Below are 19,041 nucleotides of genomic sequence, written 5' to 3'. Positions count from 1 at the left end.
TACTCATGCCCTTGGGCTAGCTTAAATGCCCAGTCTTCCAAGCCCTGGTTAACGACGTGCTGCAGGACTTAATTGGTGTGTCTGTGTTGTTTACTTAGATGACATCCTGATTTTTTCTCGCGATATGGTGCAACACCAAGTGCACGTTCGTGAGGTGCTAGACCGTCTCCTCAAGCATCAACTATTTGTTAAGGCAGAGAAGTGTGTGTTTCACACATTTCCTTCCTGGGCTTTGTGTTGACGAAGGGCGATCTTCACATGGATCCAGCCAAGGTGAGTGCAGTCTTGGACTGGCCACGGCCTTCGTCGCTCAAGGAGTTACAACGGTTTTTGGGCTTTGCAAATTTCTACAGGCGTTTTATTAGCAGACCCGACATTTCTCGGGTTTCGCCGTCATGCGTTGAGTGCCAGAACCCCCGAAAACCAGAGAAATCTCTGACCTCTGTGTATCATTGGGACTCATTCTGAGACCTCGAGATTGCGTCAGTGAGTGAGTGAGTGAGTGAGTGAGTGAGTGAGTGAGTGAGTGAGTGAGTGAGTGATGTGAGTGATTGAGTGAGTGAGTGAGTGAGTGAGTGAGTGAGTGATGGAGTGAGTGAGTGAGTGAGTGAGTGAGTGAGTGAGTGAGTGCGAGAGTGAGTGAGTGAGTGAGTGAGTGAGTGAGTGAGTGAGTGAGTGAGTGAGTGAGTGAGTGAGTGAGTGAGTGAGTGTGTGTGTGTGTGTGTGTGTGTGTGAGTGAGTGAGTGAGTGGTGAGTGAGTGAGTGAGTGAGTGAGTGAGTGAGTGAGTGAGTGAGTGAGTGAGTGTGTGTGTGTGTGGTGTGTGTGTGTGTGTGTGTGTGTGTGTGTGTGTGTGTGTGTGTGTGTGTGTGTGTGTGTGTGTGTGTGTGTGTGTGTGTGTGTGAGTGAGTGAGTGAGTGAGTGAGTGAGTGAGTGAAGTGAGTGAGTGAGTGAGTGCGTGCGTGCGTGCGTGTGAGTGTGTGTGTCTCTCTGTGTGTGTACCTGGTAGGTGTGGTTCTTGAAGTGCACCGGCAGGCTGAACGGGAGCGAGTGGTGGAAGGGGTTCCTCAGCAGGATGGAGACGATCTCCATGCGGGACAGCCTCGCCTCCCGCTCTCCGCTCTGCACTGTGCGTTCCACGGACCGCTGGCAGTACACCGCGTACTTCCCACCTCGCTCCTACACACGGTTCCCACAGACATTGCAAAATGAAATTCACTGACTTTTAAGTACTTTTCCAAGCACTATTTAAAATGTTCAAGGATGTCACTCGAAGGATACAATTCACTTTTAAAGGTCCTACTAATCACCCCAAAGTACCAGAAAATACCAGAAAATACCAGAAACTACCCCAAAATACCCCAAAGTATACCCAAAATACCAGAAACTACCCCAAAATACCCCAAAATACCAGAAAATACCAGAAACTACCCCAAAATACCCCAAAGTATACCCCCAAATACCAGAAACTACCCCAAATACCAGAAACTACCCAAAATACCAGAAACTACCCCAAAATACCCCAAAATACCAGAAAATACCCCAAAGTATACCCAAAATACAAGAAACTACCCCAAAATACCCCAAAATACCAGAAAATACCAGGAAATACCAGAAACTACCCCAAAATACCCCAAAGTATACCCCAAATACCAGAAACTACCCCAAAATACCCCAAAGTATACCCCAAAATACCAGAAACTACCCCAAAATACCCCAAAATACCAGAAAATACCAGAAACTACCAGAACTACCCCAAAATACCCCAAAGTATACCCCAAAATACCAGAAACTACCCAAAATACCCAAAATACCAGAAATACCAGAAAATACCAGAAACTACCCCAAAATACCCCAAATACCCCAAAGTATACCCCAAAGTACCAGAAATACCAGAAAATACCCCAAAATACCCAAAGTACTCCAAATAGTGTGTAATAGTGTAATAGTGTGTAATAGTGTAATAGTGTGTAATAGTGTAATAGTGTGATAGTGTGTAATAGTGTAATAGTGTAATAGTGTGTAATAGTGTAATAGTGTGTAATAGTGTAATAGTGTGTAATAGTGTGTAAAAGTGTAATAGTGTGCTAGTGTAATAGTGTAATAGTGTGTAATAGTGTAATGTGTAATAGTGTGTAATAGTGTACTAGTGTAATAGTGTGTATTAGTGTAATAGTGTGTAATAGTTTAATAGTGTGCTAGTGTAATAGTGTAATAGTGTGTAATAGTGTAATAGTGTGATAGTAGTAATAGTGTGTAATAGTGTAATAGTAGTAATAGTGTGTAATAGTGTAATAGTGTAATAGTGTGATAGTGTGTAATAGTGTAATAGTGTGTAATATGTGTAATAGTGTAATAGTGTGTAATAGTGTGTAATAGTGTAATAGTGTAATGGTGTAATAGTGTGTAATAGTGTAATAGTGTGTAATAGTGTGTAAAAGTGTAATAGTGTGTAATAGTGTAATAGTGTATATGTGTAATAGTGTAATAGTGTGTAATAGTGTAATTTTGTGTAATAGTGTGTAATAGTGTAATAGTGTGTAATAGTGTAATAGTGTGTAATAGTGTAATAGTGTAATAGTGTGTAATAGTGTAATAGTGTGTAATAGTGTGTAATAGTGTGTAATAGTGTAATAGTGTGTAATAGTGTGTAATAGTGTAATAGTGTAATAGTGTGTAATGTGTGTAATAGTGTGTAATAGTGTGTAATAGTGTGTAATAGTGTAATAGTGTAATAGTGTAATAGTGTGTAATAGTGTAATAGTGTGTAATAGTGTGTAATAGTGTGTAATAGTGTGTAATAGTGTAATAGTGTGTAATAGTGTGTAATAGTGTAATAGTGTAATAGTGTAATAGTGTGTAATAGTGTAATAGTGTGTAATAGTGTGTAATAGTGTGTAATAGTGTAATAGTGTAATAGTGTGTAATAGTGTAATAGTGTGCTAGTGTAATAGTGTCTAATAGTGTAATAGTGTAATAGTGTGTAATAGTGTAATAGTGTGTAATAGTGTAATAGTGTGTATAGTGTAATAGTGTGTAATAGTGTAATAGTGTGCTAGTGTAATAGTGTATAGTGTGTAATAGTGTGATAGTGTAATAGTGTAATAGTGTGTAATAGTGGAATAGTGTAATAGTGTGTAATAGTGTGCGTGTGTGTGTGCGTGTGTGTGTGTGCGCGCGTGTGTGTGTATGTGTGTGTGTGTGTGTGTGTCTGGGTCTCTAGCACTCAAGATTGATTCCAACTTGTATGGCATCTTGATGGAGGAGCTGTGGAACAAGGGAAACCAACCAGGGGGGAGAGAGAGAGAAGAGAGAGAGAGAGAGAGAGAGAGAGAGAGAGAGAGAGAGAGAGAGAGAGAGAGAGAGAGAGAGAGAGAGAGAGAGAGAGAGGGGGGAGATGGAGAGAGAGAAGGGATAGAGGGAGATGGAGAGAGAGAGAGAGAGGAGGGGGGGAGATGGAGAGAGAGAGAAGGGGGATAGAGGGAGATGGAGAGAGAGAAGGGGGATATAGGAGATGGAGAGAGAAGGGGGAGAGAGAGACGGAGAGAGAGAGAGAAGAGGAGAGAGAGGGAGGGAGGGAGAGAGAAGATGGATAGAGAGAGAGAGAGAGGGGGGAGATGGAGAGAGAGAGAGGGGGGAGAGAAGGGGGAGAGAGGGAGATGGAGAGAGAGAAGGGGATAGAGGGAGATGGAGAGAGAGAAGGGGGAGAGAGAGGAAGAGAGAGAAGAAGGGAGAGAGAGGGAGGGAGGGAGAGAGAAAGATGGATAGAGAGAGAGAGAGAGAGAGAGAGAGAGAGGGAGAAGAGGGGGAGAAGGAGCTATTTATATAGCTCTTTTATCCAAAGCGCTTTACAATTTATGCCTCACATTCACTCACACACCGACGGCGGAGGCGACCATGCCAAGTGCCAATCTGCTCACCGGGAGGAGCAGGGCTTAAGTGTCTTGCTCAAGGACACTCGGACACGCCGCCGGGAGGAGCCGGAATCGAACCGGGAATCTTCTGATTAACCAGACGAGCGCTCGGCTCTACCTCCTGAGCCCTCTACGTTTTTTATGTCTCACTCTTTGTCTCACTAAACCTTTACCGCGTTAATCCCTTCCTGGATGCAGCCAGAGTACAGAGTGCCTCAGTCACTACAGCCATAATGTGGAGACACACACACACCACACACACACACACACACACACACACACACACACACACACACGCACACGCGCACACACACACACACACACACACACACGCACACTATTACACAATATTACACTATTACACTATCACACTATTACACTATTACACTAGCACACTATTACACTATTACACTATTACACACTATTACACACATTACACACTATTACACCATTACACACTATAACACTATTACACTATTACACACTATTACACTATTACACACTATTACACTATTACACACTATTGCACACTATTACACTATTACACTAGCACACTATTACACTTTTACACACTATTACACTATTACACACTATTACACTAGCACACTATTACACTTTTACACACTATTACACACTATTACACTATTACACACTATTACACTATTACACACTATTACACTATTACACACTATTACACTATTACACACTATTACTACTATTACACTATACACACTATTTGGGGTATTTTGGGGTATTTTCTGGTATTTTCTGGTACTTTGGCGTATACTTGGGGTATTTTGGGGTATTTTCTGGTACTTTGGGTATACTTTGGGGTATTTTGGGGTACTTTGGGGTATTTGGGGTAGTTTCTGGTATTTTGGGTATACTTTGGGGTATTTGGGGTAGTTTCTGGTATTTTCTGGTATTTTGGGGTATTTTGTGGTAGTTTCTGGTATTTTGGGGTATACTTTGGGGTATTTGGGGTAGTTTCTGGTATTTTCTGGTATTATGGGTATTTTGGGGTAGTTTCTGGTATTTTGGGGTATACTTTGGGGTATTTTGGGTATTTCTGGTATTTTCTGGTATTTTCTGGTATTTTGGGGTATTTTGGGGTAGTTTCTGGTATTTTGGGGTATACTTTGGGGTATTTTGGGGTAGTTTCTGGTATTTTGGGGTAGTTTCTGGTATTTTGGGGTATACTTTGGGGTATTTTGGGGTAGTTTCTGGTATTTTGGGGTATACTTTGGGGTATTTTGGGGTAGTTTCTGGTATTATCTGGTATTTTGGGGTATTTGGGGTATTTTGGGGGTAGTTTCTGGTATTTTCCGGTATTTTCCGGTATTTTGGGGTATACTTTGGGGTATTTTGGGGTAGTTTCTGGTATTTTCTGGTATTTTGGGGTATTTGGGGTAGTTTCTGGTATTTTGGGGTATACTTTGGGGTATTTTGGGGTAGTTTCTGGTATTTTGGGGTATACTTTGGGGTATTTTGGGGTAGTTTCTGGTATTTCTGGTATTTTCTGGTACTTTGGGGTGATTAGTAGGACCCCAGGAAAGTGCTCGGCCAGAGAGGAGGGTAATAATGTATGCAACCTGGGAAATAGCAGAGGGGAATGAGCGTGGCTGCAATTGAAACATGAGTGAACACTGGTGATGAATTCTCTGCATCCCCCCTTGCAAGACGCTTATAATGAAACGTTCCAACGACGACATTGTTCATCAATTCATTCAACCTAGAACCTACAGTAAGTGCACGCTCTCTCTCTCTCTCTCTCTCGCTCGCTCGCTCTCTCTCTCTCTCTCTCTCTTCTCTCTCTCTCTCTCTCGCCCTCTCTCGCTATCTCTCCTCTCAATTTCAATTCAATTCAATTCAAAGGGCTTATTGACATGGGAAACATACATTTAGATTGCCAAAGCCAAACAAAACAAAACAATCAAACAGAGAAAACAAAAGAAATCAGTACATTACAGAAGGAATTTCTTGTGTGGTTGACAGTCTTTATGGTGGTTGTATTCTGTTGGATGTCCTTTTCTTGTCAAAGCAGCTCACAAATCTTGCTGCTGTGTTTGCACATTCTGTATTTCTCCCAGTAGGTATGGGAGTTTTGAGTTATTTTCCATGTTTCAAAGTCTCTTTGGGTGTTTGCAATTTGTGGGAAGTATATGTCTCTGATGTCTTGGTATAGTGGCAGGTTGAAGTATATGTCTCTGATGTCTTGGTATAGTGGACAGTTGAAGTACAGTATATGTCTCTGATGTCTTGGTATAGAGGGCAGGTTGAAGATATGTCTCTGATGTCTTGGTATAGTGGGCAGGTTGAAGTATATGTCTCTGATGTCTTGGTATAGTGGGCAGGTTGAAGTATATGTCTCTGATGTCTTGGTATAGTGGGCAGGTTGAAGTATATGTCTCTGATGTCTTGGTATAGTGGGCAGGTTGAAGTATATGTCTCTGATGTCTTGGTATAGTGGGCAGGTTGAAGTATATGTCTCTGATGTCTTGGTATAGAGGGCATGTTGAAGTATATGTCTCTGATGTCTTGGTATAGTGGGCAGGTTGAAGTATATGTCTCTGATGTCTTGGTATAGTGGGCAGGTTGAAGTATATGTCTCTGATGTCTTGGTATAGTGAGCAGGTTGAAGTATATGTCTCTGATGTCTTGGTATAGTGGGCAGGTTGAAGTATATGTCTCTGATGTCTTGGTATAGTGGGCAGGTTGTTAAGAAGTGTAGCTCGGTTTCCACCTCATCTTGTGTGCAGTGGGTGCACAGTCTGTCTTCTCTTGGGAGCCAGGTCTGCCTATGGCGACCTTTCTCAATGGCTAGGCTGTGCTCGCTGAGTCTGTACCTAGTCAAGGATCTTCTTAGTTTCTTCTTAGTCTCTCTCTCTCTCGTAAAAGTCGTATGACAACGCAAAACATCAGACCTGTATCGGATTTAGGACCACATGTGAAAGTCAGAATTGAAACGATCAAATTCCATGTGATTTGTGTGATCCGTTCACACTGTGAACCCCCCTCCAGATCTGAGTCACAGATGCCTGCAGTGTGAATCAATCAATCAATCAATCTCAATCAATCTCTCTAATGGCTAATGCATCCTTACACAGTGGCAAGTATTTTCATATCTTAACCAGCGTTGCAACTTGCAAGACGCTTATAATGAAACGTTCCAACGGCGACATTGTTCATCAATTCATTCAACCTAGAACCTACAGTAAGTGCACGCCTCTCTCTCTCTCGCTCTCTCTCGCTCGCTCTCTCTCTCTCTCTCTCTCTCTCTCTCTCTCTCTCTCTCTCTCTCTCTCTCTCTCTCTCTCTCTCTCTCTCTCTCGCTCTCTCTCTCTCTCTCTCTCTCTCTCTCTCTCTCTCTCTCTCTCTCTCTCTCTCTCTCTCTCTCTCTCTCTCATTCATCACGGTGGTGAAAAAAAATTGGTCTGGAGCCCATTTTCACATGATCATTTTAATAATCACAATGTTGGGTTATGATCGGCGTGTGTGGGGATTTTTGGCTGGTGAAAATGCTGAGTGGCTAGTGACTTTGGAAAACCAAAAAGCCAAAAAGTTAATGTCAAGCCCTGCGTGTGTGTGGTGCGAAAGCTCTGGGAGAAGTAGCAGGACAAAAATCTGAGAATATAGATTATAAGAGTGTGTGTGACTGGCTTTGCCAGGTCACCCACACTAATAAAATCAAATATAAATATAAAAATATGAGAAAAATAAATGGTGTAAACAAAAGCAGAAAAAGGTCTGTGTGCCCTATCGGTTATGATAAAAACATATTTTTTATTTATTGCCTATGTGTACTTTATACGTTACAATAAATGTAGGCCATAAATCAAATACATTTCTTTTAATCTGTATTCCCTAAAGTTCATTCAAATTTAAATACTGAAGTACAATACAAATATGTATTAAGAAGCATTTTGTATAAAAGTATTCTGTACTTCTGTATGACAACTATTAAAGAAACTTGAACTTGAGTAAAAAAATACTTCATTACTTCATCCACCACTGGCCATTGGGTTCAGGTTTAAATGTCAAGCTCTAGTACCTTTTTCTCCCTTCTTTTATATACATTTACATTTAGTCATTTAGCTGACGCTTTTATCCAAAGCAACAGTCTGAGTTTTTAATTGTATTTATTTATTATTATTTTTAATTTCAGATATTGATTGAAGAAGTGTGTCTTTTAGTCAATGGCGGAAAATTGGGCGGATTTCAGCTAACTGTGTTGGGGAGTTTGTTCCACCATTGTGGAGCGAGGACCAAGAATAGTCTGCTTCTCTTTGATGACCCCGACAGAGCTTGGATAGAAGTGGGTCTGATGTTGCCAAAAGATGCAGAGTGTAGGGGCCTTGAGAGTGTAGTTAAAGACCATTGGCCGGAGGTATAGGAGGGAGCCGTTCCCCTTGCTGCACGATATGCCAGGTCGAGGGCCTTGAAGCAGATTCGTGCAGCAATGAGGAGCCAGTGCGGGTCCCTAAGAAGTGGGATGACATGGGCTGACTTCAGTAGGTTTGAGATCAGGCGGGCGGCTGCGTTCTGAATGAGTTGAAGAGGCTTGGTGGCAGTGGTCAGAAGGCCAGCAAGCAGTGCCTTGCAGTAGTCGAGGCGGGAGATGCCTGTTGATTTGACGAGGAGTTGGGTGGCTTCTTTTGTCAGGAAGGGGCGGATCCTTCTGACATTGTTCAGGAAGAATCTGCAGGTTCTGGTTGTCGCTGCGATGTGAGCGGAGAAGTTCAACTGGTCGTCGAGGACAACACCAAGGTGAGACAAAAGGCGAATGGGAGGGGGGTTGGAACATGACTGGGAGATTGTTTGAGGTTGAGGGGGGGGCGATCATTATTCCACAGTAGACTGGTCTGAGATGAATGGTCGCAAACGACCAAATCGTCAAATCATTACGACGGCATACAGAAGCATTTGGCTTTCTTCATCCATCTCTAACATCTGACAAATTAGGAGCTTCCTTGTACCTGGAGCTGTTCAGTGGTCTCACAGACCATCTTCTCTTCCTCGGCTTTGGAAGTATGACAGTCAAGCCACCACGCTCAAAATATCTGTCACAGCCTACTGTATGTTGAATCAAATCTAGGCCTTACGTGCCGTCCCAACACTATTTCTATTCAGGCAAAACCATGTGCTGATACTTAGTGTCAATACCAAGCATTTCAATATACAGTATGAAAGCGTTTCATTTTTTCATCCCAGGATCCCAGATGCTGTCAACACCCAAGGCACATAACGGCACACATCAAATTACGGAGCTAAAAACATGCCTTGTGTATATGCCAAATTAGATTAGATCTCGACAGAGGGTGTGGGTTGTCTCTCTGCTCGGTCAGGGCCTATAAAAGCCTGAGGTTTCTGACTGGAAGACACTTCACTCACAGCTGCAGCTTCAGCATCAGACTCGTCCACAACCGGCCTGTAAGTAGAGACAACCTGACCGTCTAATGCTTCTTTTTCAGCTCTCTTCCTCTGTGTCTTTTTGGTCTTTGATCAAATAAGATTATATAAGATCGGTTTATATTTTACCTCTTTTAGAGCATCTGTTTTTCTTTTTACAGTTACTCTCTTAAGCCTTTTTATCCTGTGTATGCAGTTTTTCCTCTTTTGTGCAACAATGAGAATGAATTGAGAGTCCAAGTACTTGGTCTCAAGCCTCTGTTTCCTCTTTCAGAATCATGAGCAGGAACTACATGTCCAAGTTTGATGAGCTCCGCAAGGGAGACTACCTGATGTCCAACAACCACGAATGGAAGGCTCAGTTCCAGGTCAGTACTTGGGAGCAGGCCACGTGAGCGGATCGGCGCGGCCGAGAAATCCGCTCTTCGCTCTTTAAAGCTTGGTCCGCTCCGCTAATCGCTCATGTTGACCCCGCCCCCAAGTCGCTCTCCGCTCCCTCACCGCTCACCTTGAATCGAGTGCTCCCCGCTCCCCGCGCCAGATCGCTCGGCTTTTTTTTATTTTTGTTTGGAGCATGGTGTAAATTAGCTCAAACTACAACAGTCTACACCCCCTGGGCCCCTTAACAATTGTTTGTATTGAGCAACATTGTAATTGTACCCATTCTGCAATGTTAAATAACGTTGTTTATCCATTCACTAGTTCTATTAAGCGATGATAGTTAGCCAAGCCACAATGCTATGGTCGCTGCCATTAACGTTAGCATGTAAGCTAACGACAACAACAATGGCGTCGATACTTTTCTAACAGGAGTGAGTGAAGGAGGAGGAGTGAAGCCTGAACAAGATATCACAGGTTCACCCTTCTCAATTCTCATTTGTTGAAAATGGCCTTCATGTTTGTACATCGCCATCTGTTGCTTTGGCATTGTACTACATGTATATTACATCAGTGTTAAACCACTGTGTGAGCGTCCCGGAGTGGATTGGAGCGGAGGAGAACTCTCGCTCCGGACGTCGCGCCGACCCATTTTAAAACCCACTCCTCGCTCACGTCAAAACCGCCCGCTCTGCTCCCCGCGCCGCTCACGCTCCGATCCGCTCACATGGCCTGCTTGGGAGGGAACCATAGTGTTCTGTATCAAGAGAGACGGCGTAACAGTGCTTTGGAAAAATAGCTTGTGTCGAGATATTCTGCATATATTTGGATTTCTATCCAGGTTTTTATTTTTAGAGAATTGTTTTTTTTATTTCCTCAAATTCTATCATATAATTCTACCAGTAGCCATCAACATCATCATTAGAATGTTAAAGGGAGTGGGCGGCTACGTGGTGCAGTGGGCAAGGCGCTCACCACAAATACTGGAGACTAGGCTCGAACAGGTTCGCCTCCCTGTTCGAGCCCAGCGCTCCACATTGCTTTCAGTTTAGCTGGTCGTCCGCACTAATACACATTGGCAGTATTAGGGGGAGGGAAACTGAAGGGTGGGGATCGGGCGTTGTGGACAGCGACTCCTACAGGTCGGTTGGTGCACCTGCGCAGTAGAATCAGGAAGCGACAGGGGCGGGGCCCCTGCAAAGCCCAGACCCCTGACGTTGAAAGATCGAGCCGCGCAGGTGGAAAGATGCGACTGCTGTTACCTCGAGTATCGGAGGGGACTCGTGCTATGTATGACTTAGTCCACATTGCAGCCGGCTTGTGGGAGGCATGAAACAGCGTTCAAAGACAGGGGAGGGTTGAATTGGATGATACGAAAAAATTGGGATGGGAGAAAAAATAGAAAATGGGAGAAAAAGTGGATAAAAAAAAAATAATGTTAAAGGGATAGTTCAGATTATTTTGTAACCCTAGCCTATTTGTTACTTACCAACGATGATCACACAAATCAGTCAGATCCTTTAGTTCTCAAAATTCGAATAACAGCTTGGTAACATCTATCTTCCATCTATGTTTTTGTGCAACTCTCGTAGGAGGACGGTAACTTTGTGATCTACGGCTGGAAGCCCATGTGGACGTCCGACACCGCTGGTCAGCGTGACGCCTGGCGCCTGTGCATGCAGGACGACTGCAACTTCGTCATGTACAAGAGGGACAACAAGATGCTGTGGCAGACCAAGACCCCGGCCTCCAGCTTCAAGATGTGCCGCATGTACATGCGCAACGACGGTAACCTGGTGATCGAGAAGGACGGTGAGGAGGTCTGGAACTCTTCCCAGTCCAAGGGCTTCAAGTAAAACTGCTGGAACACATCTGGAGCAGGGAGAGAAGATCGAGCCACTGTGACAGCATCATGGCTGTACTGAATTCCCTTTGTATGCTCAATGTTCAAAATGTGAGCTGACATGGACATTGCAGAACTATGATTGGCCTTTGCTTTGGACATTTTGTTCTTTTGGGCGGACTTGGACTATTGTTGGTTGTGAGTGAGGTAGTAGAGAAGAGGAAAACAAATTGGAGATGCAGGGGGGGAAATACCTGCCATTTATTACACTTCTAGCTGGAATCAAACGTTGACAACAATGAAGTAAGTTGATAAAGATATGGCTAAAACAGATTGTGTTTAGATGCTCAACAAAAAATAAAGGACATATCAAAGGCATATCATGTGTAGTGTGTTTTTGCTGTGCTGTCTGACACTGTACCTCATACTCAGCCTCTCTCTTATTCTCCTTTGCAACTTGTCTTACAATGTTGAGACCTCAATGTCTAAATGATGGTCAAAAGCATGACATACCTGGAGACAACAGAACATATATTATGAGTGGCATAAAGCAATCAATAACTCACAACACCAACACTTCACAAACACTGGTCTTATCATGTATCAGGGTGCAGACTATGACAAAATACAGTATTGTACAATATCATCATGGCTGTTGAAAGAATAGCCATGGTTACAATGAGTCAAGTTACTCTCCAATACTGTATTTTGTCTTATCATGTATCAGGGTGCAGGCTATGACAAAATACAGTATTGTACAATATCAATGTCATCATGGCAGTTGAAAGAATAGCCATGGTTACAATGAGTCAAGTTACTCTTCATTTCTCTCCCAATCACTCGCGTGCGTGCGCGCACACACACAGCAAATTGGGGGAAATAACGAAATAATAAATAGCATGCTTGTCCACCAGAATCATACAACAAAATCATATGTGGTCCAGGTATGCTGGTGCTCTGGTTACGTCCTCTTGAAGTTGGCAGGTTTCACAATTGAAAGTACATAAACTTTAAAAACTTTTTACCATGTTTTGTACACAAAGTATTTTCCTTCAAAGTAACTTGGAACTGATGGGCTCAAATAAATGTAGAAAAAAAAGCTAGAATATTTTCGTTGAAATTAAGTGGAGTAAAAGTACAAAATTAAGATGAAATAAGATAATCCTTTAGTGATCCCCTTGGGGAAATTCCGGCATCATAGCAGCATGGGGGAAGGGTGAGGGGAGGTACAGGTATGGGCAGGGTAACAGAATAATGACATAAATATAGGTAATATATAAATTAATGAGAAAAATAAACAGTGTAAACAATAATATGAAATCAATATAAAAATATGAGAAAAACAAACAAGTGCAGATGAGGGTCTGTGTGCCATATCAGTTATGATATATGTTACAATAAATATAGGCAATACATTAAATAACAAATTGAATCTGAATTCCCTAAAGTTCCCTAAAAATGTACAATATTAGTATGTATGAGTAACAATACTTCATTCCTTCATCCACCACTGGCCATCGGGTTCAGGCTTAAATGTCAAGTTCTAGTACCTTTGTCTTCCTTCTTTCATATACATTTACATTCACATGCAGTCATTTATCTGACACTTTTATCCAAAGCAATAGTCTGAAGGTTAACATTTTTATGTATTATTGTTATTATGAAAGAAATTATCTGATATTGGTTGAAGAAGTGTATTTTTAGTCAATGGTGGAACATTGGGTGGATTTCAGCTTTCTTGACTGTGTTGGGAAATTTGTTCCACCATTGTGGAGCGAGGACCAAGAATAGCCAACTTCTCTTTGAGGACCCTCAAGGAGCTTGGATAGCAGTGGGTCTGATGAGGCCAGAAGATGCAGAGTGTAGGGGCCTTGAGGGTGTGTAGTAGTTAGAGACCATTGACCGGAGGTAGGAGGGAGCCATTCCCCTCGCTGCACAGTATGCCAGGGCAAGGACCTTGAAGCGGATTTGTGTGAATATGGACAACCGTCACTGTACACGAGACGAGAAGTGCAGGAGATACCATGGTGAACCTGTATCACCCACATCTACCATCTTGAACCTGTATCACCCACATCTACCATGTTGAACCTGTATCACCCACATCTACCATGGTGAACCTGTATCACCCACATCTACCATGGTGAATCTGTATCACCCACATCTACCATGGTGAACCTGTATCACCCACATCTACCATGGTGAATCTATCACCCACATCTACCATGGTGAATCTGTATCACCCACATCTACCATGGTGAATCTGTATCACCCACATCTACCATGGTGAACCTGTATCATCCACACCAACCATGGTGAACCTGTGTATCACCCACACCAACCATGGTGAATCTGTATCACCCACATCTACCATGGTGAACCTGTATCACCCACATCTACCATGGTGAACCTGTATCACCCACATCTACCATTTATGCTAACTTATGCATTGCTCTTATTATGTCTATTTTATACAAATTCTATGTCTCAAATGCACTTCATGCATTGCTTTTATCTGCTGAATTATCCTCATTTTATGCCTACGTCTATATTATATCTACGTCACTGCTGTGAAGCACTTTGGTCTGCAATTCTTGTATGAAAGGTGCTGTAGAAAAAACTTTTATTATTATTATTATTATGGTATATCGGTGATACAGGTTCATCATGGTAGATGTGGGTGATACAGGTTCACCATGGTAGATGTGGGTGATACAGGTTCACCATGGTAGATGTGGGTGATACAGGTTCACCATGGTAGATGTGGGTGATACAGGTTCACCATGGTAGATGTGGGTGATACAGGTTCACCATGGTAGATGTCAGTGGCGGCTGCTGACCACATTTCTTGGTGAAGTACAAATTATTATATTATATGTTAAATTATATTTTTAAAACATCCGCCAATGTGTGTGTCAGTGGTGGCTGTGAGTTAAAAAAATATTGGGGAGGACGGCAGAGATAAAAAAAAAATTAATAAAGAAGTACAGACACACAGTGTGGTTATGAAGACAGCAGACAGACACTACAGTTAAAGACAACAGGCACTAGTAAAATACCTTGGAGTAACTCTTGACACACACGCATCACTTACAACCATCACATCAATAGCTTAGTCAAGAAGGCCAATCAAAAACTATTTGTTTACAGCCAGATCATCAGACCATTTCTCACCCTCACTGTTTCAAACACATATCTACATGCAATTTTTCTTTCACCAATATCTTACCGTCTCCCAATCTGGTCCCTCACAACAAAGGAAACTATAGGAAATTATATGGGTAGGCGGGGTGGGGAAAACTGTACAACTGTACAAGCAAAACTGTACATTGGAATATCGACGAAACCATACTTGGTAGAAGAGGGTCTCGTGTATTCTTGGGTTAGGTAATTTACTGTACATTGGAGGGGGTTGGGTTAGGACAATACATTCACATCACTCAGCACTATAGGAAATGAACGACACACACACGTGCGTGCACAGACACACACACACGCACACACAGAGGCCAGGCCACAGCGGACCCACAGCCAATTAATTCATAATCAACACAGGCTCCAACTCAATATCAATAATCACGGCGGGCGTCGCCAACACACACTCAGGTGCGCCGCGTGTGCATTACACACGCAAGGCCACATCAACACAGGCCCGCTCACAGCTGCTAAATATTAAAAAAAAAATTCACTCACCATTGACATTTACATTTACATTTAGTAATTTAGCTGAACGCTTTTATCCAAAGCGACTTACAAGTTCTGTACGACAAGTCATCAGGAAGGGCACAACTCTATCAGCTGAGTAACAATGTTCATCAAAGTGTTGAGTGCTACAGTGTAGGTTAGTTTATTAGGACAGGTGCATGACAGTAAGGTTTTTTATTTCAGATAATGGTTGAAGAAGTGCGTCTTTAGTCGACGGCGAAAGATTGGACGGGTTTCGGCTGTTCTAACTTGGGTGGGTAGTTCATTCCACCATTGTGGGGCAAGGACTGAGAATAGGCGGCTTCTCCTTGATGACCCTCCCGGAGCTCGGATAGGAGTAGGTCTGAGGCGGCCAGAAGATGCAGAGCGTAGGGGTCTTGAGGGTGTGTAGTTGGAGACCATTGACCGGAGGTAGGCGGGATCGGTTCCCTTTGCCGCACGGTATGCTAGGTCGAGGGTCTTGAAGCGGATTCGTGCAGCAATGGGGAGCCAGTGCAGGTCCCTAAGAAGTGGGGTGACATGGGCCGACTTTGGTAGGTTTGAGATCAGGCGGGCCGCTGCGTTCTGAATGAGTTGAAGAGGCTTGGTGGCAGTGGCCGGGAGGCCAGCGAGCAGTGCGTTGCAGTAGTCGAGGCGAGAGATGACTGTTGATTGGACGAGGAGTTGGACGAGGAGTTGGGTTGACGACTTACTTCTTACGAGGAAATAGTGTCCCTCGTAAATAGACTCCCTCCCATCTGATCACTTGTAAATTAAATCCATCCTTCGATATTTTCTGATGAAAAAGGTCTCCATTCGTCTTCCCAAGCCAGCCCACTCAGAGCGAGACTAAGTCGGCCCGTCTGACCTGGTAGTCCGATAACCTTGGTCGTGGGGGTCTATCTGGGGTTGCTTCAATGCAACTCCCGGTTCTCCCTGGCCACAGGTAAACACATGTTTTGCGAATCCTCCCCCAAACTCCTTATACTACCTCCGATTCCTGTACAAAGAGTCGTGTTGACGCTTCCGCCCTAGCCGTCTCATTAGCTGGCGCCAATCTCTGATTGGATCTTAAGTTTGTCAACACAATGTGGCAAGGCGTGAACGCCAATCAATCAAGTGCGCCTAACCTCACTACCCGCCTTTTTTAAACTCAAATACCCTATTTTGATTGGATAATTATATTCTTAAGCCCAACCTGTGCAATCTTTTTGCAGTGACTGATTGACAGCTGGCCATTATGTGTTACTGTTATGGGATCAGGCCAGGTCAGAGAGCTCAGAGCTGTCACTTGGACATTTTTGAAGAAAAAAATTATTCACTGGCATTGTTTTTTTTCACAAAGGAAAACATTTATAATAAAAAAAAAAAAAAAAAAAAAAAATAATAATAATAATAATAATAATAATAATAATAATAATAATAATAATAATAATAATAATAATAATAATAATAAAAAAAATATATATATGTATATTAATAATTTAAAAAAAATCTGTATATTACTAGTGAAGTACTGCCTCACTAGTTGTCATGCAATAACCTTCACTGGTAGATGTGTGGGTGATACAGGTTCATCATGGTAGATGTGGGTGATACAGGTTCACCATTGTAGATGTGGGTGATACAGGTTCACTATGGTAGATGTGTGGGTGATACAGGTTCACCATGGTAGATGTGGGTGATACAGGTTCACCATGGTAGATGTGGGTGGATATGGCCATGAAACTGATGGTGGCATATTCAAGCAAAGCAAGTTTGGCTCCATGCTGCTGGAACAAAGACATTGCCTTATGTGGTAAATATTGACGTTGAATTTCATAATTAATATGTGTGAATAAATTAGAGAACCATAAATGTAAAGCCAGATGTACCTTTCAATAGCAGAGTGGACTCAGTGGCTAAACAGTCTCAACTGTCAGTTGAGACAGCTGCATCAGATAACAGCTGCAACAGTTATTTCAACCCCCACTCAAGCAATGACTAAATTAGAGAACAAACGACACCTTCTCGAACTGACTGTATGTAAATGCTGATCAGAGACAGCTGGGTTGACCACAGGGCAGACCAGTTTAGACTTGTTGAAGAGATGATTAGTCATGGACACTAAGTCACAAACAAAGTTATCTATTAATCAACTGTTTAGTATCAAAAGAGTAAACCATAATATTAGAAATGGGTAAATTCATATATACGGGAGATCCAGTTGGTAAAAGGTTTATTGGAACAGGCCTCTGTAATCAGTTGAGTTGAAAGACCACATCAAGGAAGGGGGGGCCATAAAGACCCCCCTTCTGATCACTGAGACCACATCAAGGAAGGGGGGGCCATAAAGACCCCCCTTCTTATCACTGAGGGAAGATGACATCACACCACCCCACCCGGAGACAAGAACCAACCCCCCCACAAGAAGACGCCGGATTGGACCAACCATATTAGGAAAATGTGCTATTATTGGCTAGAAATTATAGGATATAAGGGCAAACATAGGGTTATTCAGGAGCCCAGACCCCCCCAGGTCTGCGGCTCCAACCGCTCCCCACCCAGAGACTACTGTGAGCTGATTGCATTTTACGTGAGTAAATCATGGGAAACACCAATGGTTGTTTAGATTAGAGTAATGTTACAGATCCCTGATCTGTAAACCAGATTTACTCATGTGTAATGTGTACAGTAAATTCTCTATGTTCCAATTATGTTAACGAGTGACTGTTTTATGTACATATTGGGGTTTGAGATGCAAACCTTGTTGATTCCTGTACACAGCAGCCATGTTAATGTTTTCTGATAATCCTTGTATGTGAAGGGCAACCTTTTATTCACTCTTGGCCCTGGCTCAAATAAATGTTGAGTTGAACTATAGTTCTGGTTTGTCTGGCGTACACGTTTATTCTTCATCTGCTTTAAGTCAGATGAGGAGACCAACAATTCTATCACGTATGATTCCCTTTCTCCTCCTTCCAGATAAGCAATCCCATTGTACTGTACTACAATAACCTTAGATTATTGTAGGATTCTGTAGAAATATACTACAGAAATGGTGCCGTTCTACCCACCCTGTTGTGCCCCCCCCTGAAGATGTGCGGTGAGGTCTCTGTGGCTGGCTGCTCAGTGCCAGGACCTTGCGTGTATGTTGGGGACGTGCAGGGAAAGAGCCGGGGGTTGTTGCGTTTGAATAAGGATAGTTGCAGGGCAGGGGTTTGTTGTCTGGATGGAGGGCAGGGGACAGGATGAAGGCTGGTTGTGTACGCCACGGTGAATATGGCCTTTTGCGTACAGGAATGGGGGAGCGGTGTTTAGGTTAGTTTAGGTTAGAATATCCAAAGGTATAGGGATCGCGCTTGTTGTGCAGTAAACATGCAAACATGGGCTTTTGATGTTTGGATGTTTATTCGGACACAGGAGGCCGTTCCCAGCCTATTCGTTTGAGGTTTATAATAGCTTAGGGGGATAGGTTAGGGATAGGTAATTTCGGATCTTAAAGAAGGGATTGTAGGGTAAGGTAAAGAGTTTAATGAGAGAACCGTGATTGTAGTACAGGATATCCTGGTTCCACGGTGAGAACAGAGGTAGCCTCATGCAAAGTTAGAACCTCATATAGATATATATATATGAAGAAGCACTAGAAATATGAAGACACGTTGGGTGGCACAACTACTGGTTCATAGTGTGGGTCGAGGCGTCGGACTACATGAGATGAAAGGCTTACTGATCATGGGCGCGGTATATCTGGTGTTGGCAAGTTCGACAGATGCGTATTCTGGGTTATGAAGACCTAATAATTTCTCAGAACCGGGTGCAATGATGTTGGTAAT

The 19,041-nt window shown here is 42.9% G+C and overlaps 1 protein-coding gene across 1 annotated transcript; it reads left to right on the top strand.

The window, feature by feature from the left end:
• The first annotated feature begins 9,313 nt into the window (after positions 1 to 9,313).
• Positions 9,314 to 11,832, top strand: LOC311238639 (B-type lectin plumieribetin-like). The gene is made up of 3 exons (XM_084326771.1): positions 9,314 to 9,342; positions 9,596 to 9,689; positions 11,292 to 11,832. The coding sequence occupies exons 2-3, from the start codon at positions 9,600 to 9,602 to the stop codon at positions 11,553 to 11,555; spliced, it is 354 nt and encodes a 117-aa protein (XP_084182897.1). The 5' UTR covers positions 9,314 to 9,342; positions 9,596 to 9,599; the 3' UTR covers positions 11,556 to 11,832.
• The last annotated feature ends 7,209 nt before the right edge of the window (positions 11,833 to 19,041 follow it).

Source organism: Notolepis coatsorum, assembly GCF_963971535.1.
Source record: "Notolepis coatsorum genome assembly, chromosome: 13".
In the NCBI taxonomy this organism is placed as follows: Eukaryota; Metazoa; Chordata; class Actinopteri; order Aulopiformes; family Paralepididae; genus Notolepis; species Notolepis coatsorum.
The sequence above is the reverse complement of the archived record's forward strand: the minus strand, read 5'-3'. Positions and strand labels throughout refer to the sequence as shown.